Here is a 4,796-nt window from a genome sequence, read left to right as displayed (position 1 = left end):
CATATCCAGTGCGAGAAAATAGTCTATGTCATGTATATTAAATACTGTCCTCAAAAGAAAGGAAGCAATGCACGGAAACAGCTGGTAGAGACTGTAAAGTTGACCGGCCTTAAGCACATAACCACAAGCCTTTTCAAAATAGAAAGGGTATCAAGTTCACACATGCATCACAAACTTCCTAAATTAAACAATTAACTTTTGATGGGAAAAAAAAATCAAGGAATCCAATAGCAGTTGGAATCTAATAGCAGCATAGCATGTGAGCATAGGATTCAGTTTTTTCAGTACTAAATCAAACAAGCAATACAAACCTTCCTAGCAAGCAGGAAAGGAGCCCATTGGATAAAGGCCCAAATCACGATCAGCGCAATATGGAACTAGCAACAAGTCCATTTCCCTGAAATTTTGAATGAGCTTATTACATTTTTTGACATGATAAATGAGGGCAATAAGAAATTAAGAAATAATACTTGATGAATCTCCTTAACATAATTAGCTTCAGGAGTCAATATTTTCTTAGGAATTGAATTCCGGATCTGCTGTAAAGAGTTCCTAATTTAGGTGTAATAAATTAACTCTCCTATTTCTGCATATGGTTCCCCATTGGAGTTTGGGTTCAATTTCCCTATGAACAAGACACCCAGTCTCCTGTTTCTTCTCCCTCTTGCCCAAAAGTACTATAGGATAAATGTATTAGGGTACAAATGGGTTGTATTGGACACGTGGATAATAATCATCTTCATGGATCACTAACATTAAACCAAGCTTACTGGATGATCTTGACCATCTGATCAATGGCCTGCAAAATGGACAGTTTTCATAAATGATAAAAGAACAATATGATCGTAAAAATAGATGGTACACTTGGTAGATCTCAACTTTTTTTTTTCATATATGTCCGTGAAGAATCACTTGGATCCAAAATTTCCAACCATCTGAGAGAGAGAAACATGGAATATTTGAGAAGAACATACATTTCAGGTTTGAATGTTTTCATGCAGTTACATTTTTATCCAACCATTAGAAGTTTACAAATACAAACAAGAACTCCCGAAATTTTGCAAGATTTTCACAGAATGATCAAGAAATGAGATAATTAGCCATACCCAAGAAGTTTCTTCCCTAAAATATAACCAAAGATGAACCCCAAAACGAATCTAAATTCAAAGATACAATACACAGGCAACTAGTCAGTCAAAACAAGAAGTACATAACCACATAACTAGAATGTCATCCAAGCACTCAAATTCAAAAAAATATATATATATCAAACTTGAGACAGTTTTCTCTATCTTTCTCTCTCTAACTTCCAAGAGTGGTAGAGCTTCAAGCTAATCATTGATGTTACCAAGAAAACAAAGGAGCCTACGCTCGCACCTGCACACAGAAGCCTAGAAACATCCCTACTAAGTTAACTTGTTCACCATTACCACCAGCCACTTTCCCCTCAAACAAAGTAATCTGATTCAGTCCAACATCTCTTCCCTTGCCAACCTGTTAAAGTCAAGTAAGCAAATATTCCAACACTGTAAACACATCATAGGATAATTAAAAATTATTGTCAGGGTCCCTCCGTTCATTCGAGTTGCTTGAGTAGACCTGTTAGCAGCATATAACAACAAAGGGGAATGTGGTCACTTTGGAAGTCTTGGCTATCCATCAAGTTGTGGTAGATGATGTGCTGCCACAGCTTGGCAGACCATGCATCTGGTTTTCCCCGCCTGCCCAAGATACAGATTATGTGGTTTGGCAATATGTTCCTTTTTTTTTTTAATGATGTTATATCCAAATAGGCCATCAATCTAGCCAAAGGTAAGTGGACTAAAACATGCACCATGCTGCAAGTCAGACCCAGTCTGTCCATCTTGAGGATCCCACCATGCTCTGTCACAAGACTCGGGCCTACCAACTCTAAAGGTAGGCAACCAATTTTTATTGGTCGTCAACTAGTTTTGTAACTGTGGCCCACCTATTTTGTTAATCAGTTTGAATTTTTTTGGAAGAGCATCCAATCTACACTTTCATACACCCGAAAATCTTGCATAGTTTGGATCAATAGAGTCATTTGCACATGCAAATCATCATGCTTTGCCAGATAAATAACTCAAAAAAGAAAAAAGAGGAGATTGCCAATCTTACAACATCTAATTCATCCATGGAGAGGACCAAGGACTGCACTAACATGATCAAGTGACTAAAAAATACAGTACAAACGTTCCATAATTTCAAGAAAAGTAGGATGATCATACAGTACAATATCAATTCAAATTCTTCATATATGAAAGATGAACATGGCATTTTGAAGAAATTCTAGAAAGATAAATGATTGAAAAAAAAAAACACTATACCTCTATACCCACCAACCATAAGCTCAAAACTATGATATGCTAGATTTCAAAAAGGCAAAAGACATCACATAATTTCTCAATGAAACATACACTTGAAATGGTATCTCACCTGGAATTATTGTTTCAACCCGGTAGTTCATAGCTAACAACAACCGGTTAGACATATCCAATGAGGAACATTGTGGGGATGTTCCAGCCACAATGTGGCCAAAGTGTGAACTATTGAGACCACCAAAAGTCATGATTTTCAAGATACAGTACATACGAACTTATGCATGTAAAAATAAAAGCAAGTGGGACAAATGGGAAGGCTCCAAGGCCTTCCAACTTTACATGTGCAACAAAAATTTAACTACTACTTCCAAAGGCCTAGCTAAAATGGGCAGGAATATGGATAGAAATTCTGCTTTTCTGCTTCATGCTCGGTAGCCAAGCTGGTTACGACACCCCATATTAGAGCACAAGTCATGGCCTCAAGTCCATTTGTTGTAGACATTTCAATCTGGCCTCAAATGATATGTAATCCTACCATCTAAAAAAGACAAAAGAGAGGGCTTAAGTCCATTTGATATGTAAAACTTTTAACGATGTTTTGAGTGGCTGTGACATGTAAAACAAAGTGGCTTAAGTATAATAACTATAAGCCAAAGAGAAGATAGGTAGCAAACACACCATCACAGCGTAGGAAGCAAAGGTACATGGAATTATATGAGATCTTTCACTATTTTTTTTATTCACAATAGTTAAAACATATTTAATTCATCAGAATACTAAATGTACGAGAAAGGAAAAGAAAAAGAAAACACATCTACCTTCAAAGGAATCCACGATCAATGTTACAACCCAAATTGCAACAATAACAATAATATAAGTATATATTAATAGACTGGAGATAAAGTGATATAAAGTGCTATATAGAAAGTAATATGTATGAAAACCTTAAAAAACTAACGAGTCCTTATGATTTCCTTATATATTTGGCAATCTCTGCCCTTGTTTTGACAAACTTCTATTTTTATCTACTAAATTTCATGAATTGTCAAAGAAAAATCCAAAAAGAGATGTTGGTAGGTACAAACCATTTTTTTCAGAGTTGAAAACCACATCATGGAGGCTGTTAGCAACAACAATCTTGACATGGTCATTGTTAACTTCAGGAATAGGCACAGATTTCACAAACATGTCTTTATGTTTCCATCCTACATTTAAGTCAGTCAAGTCAGAAAACACATGATCAATAACAGTGGATCTTAATTTGTGAATATCATTATAACTGTATGGACATGTTAGATCTAAAATTTCTTATACATTGTAGAATAGGCATGCAAGAAATCTGAACTTCAACAATAAACTTGCATGCGATGTGAAAAGAAAAATGCAAAGAAAGGAGGAGAAGCATCACCGTATACTCCTTCAACCAAGGTGCAATATGTTCTGGTTGTAGATTTGGCTTAAGATATTTATGGCCATCATTGGTTTATATGATGATGAGTGCACTTGTTCCTCTCTAAGGCCAAAGTACTGTTAAAAGAAAGGCTAATTCCAAAAAAAAAAAAAACCTAGAACATTAGATACACATCCAAAACATGAAAATGATAGGAAAAAAAAAAGTTTCTATTCCAAAATGTTGGAAGCTACCATTAGGGGCAAGGCTCCAAATGTGTATCGAGTAGTGTGTCATTCATCACCGATATGTGCCATTACCTAGCAGTTTCCAAATGGTAGTTTAAAACTTTTATTATGAGTGCATTCAATATGATGAGTCTATCGCTTACAAAGATCTAATGCGACAAAGCTTCCTAGCTCAGGTGCCAGTGTCCCCACAAGATAGGGATCTCGTAAGTTCCTGCAAGCAAAACAAGTTGGGCTACAGATAAAATCAAACAATGTTAACACCAAAGTAATAGGAGAAATAGCCATCATAAATTTATCAATCATTCTTACAAAAAAAAAAACCAGTACCTCCACAATCAACAAATAAGAGAACTATAGAAGTTGAATAAACAACAGATCTACATACAAACCCTATATCTGGAATTTATCCCATAAGAATAGATCTGCATCCTTGAATCAATGGATCCCATAGGAATAGATCTATAGCCCTGAATCAATAGATCTCATAGTAGTAGATTAGAAAGGTTCTTACTTGAAGCAGAGGACCAGTAACATGGTTTTATCCATGAAGGTTCTTAATTGAAGTATTTTTTCAAACAACTAACATAAAATTGTCGGCGGCCATGGACATCATCACATAGTTCATCAACCGTATCACATTCTTAAGTAGATATACCTCATCACACTATCACACAACTATATCATATCCTCAAGTGCAACCTCATCATATAATTCATAAACCGTTTTACATTTTTAAGTGGATATACTCATACTATCACACAACCATATCATATCCTTAGGTATAACCTCATCACATAATCTATCAACCATATC

The 4,796-nt window shown here is 35.5% G+C and overlaps 1 protein-coding gene across 9 annotated transcripts; it reads right to left on the bottom strand.

The window, feature by feature from the left end:
• Positions 1-699: 699 nt before the first annotated feature.
• LOC131253170 (uncharacterized) lies at positions 700-4,595 on the bottom strand. Of its 9 annotated transcripts, XR_009174983.1 has the most exons (7): positions 4,495-4,595; positions 4,124-4,194; positions 3,987-4,052; positions 3,751-3,884; positions 3,428-3,547; positions 1,378-1,494; positions 700-1,157 (listed from the first exon to the last, which is right to left on the bottom strand). XR_009174983.1 is itself a non-coding variant. In XM_058254054.1 (3 exons), exons 1-3 carry the CDS (start codon positions 3,491-3,493, stop codon positions 1,029-1,031), a joined length of 312 nt encoding a protein of 103 aa, XP_058110037.1. In that variant the 5' UTR covers positions 3,494-3,744; the 3' UTR covers positions 700-1,028. The 9 variants fall into 9 exon arrangements, 1 of the variants encoding a protein (XP_058110037.1); XR_009174981.1 differs by having other exon boundaries at positions 3,987-4,194; XR_009174985.1 differs by lacking the exon at positions 3,987-4,052.
• Positions 4,596-4,796: the final 201 nt, after the last annotated feature.

Source organism: Magnolia sinica, chromosome 8 (genome assembly GCF_029962835.1).
Source record: "Magnolia sinica isolate HGM2019 chromosome 8, MsV1, whole genome shotgun sequence".
Lineage (NCBI taxonomy): Eukaryota > Viridiplantae > Streptophyta > Magnoliopsida > Magnoliales > Magnoliaceae > Magnolia > Magnolia sinica.
The sequence above is the reverse complement of the archived record's forward strand: the minus strand, read 5'-3'. Positions and strand labels throughout refer to the sequence as shown.

Coding starts and splice junctions, on each gene's coding strand:
- LOC131253170 (XM_058254054.1), bottom strand. CDS start 3,493: ATGACCATGTCAAGATTGTTGTTGCTAACAGCCTCCATGATGTGGTTT. Junction 1,495..3,427: donor TTTCAACTCTGAAAAAAATG/GTTTGTACCTAC, acceptor TGACTTTAACAG/GTTGGCAAGGGAAGAGATGT. Junction 1,158..1,377: donor TTCTAGGCTTCTGTGTGCAG/GTGCGAGCGTAG, acceptor CTTTGAATTTAG/ATTCGTTTTGGGGTTCATCT.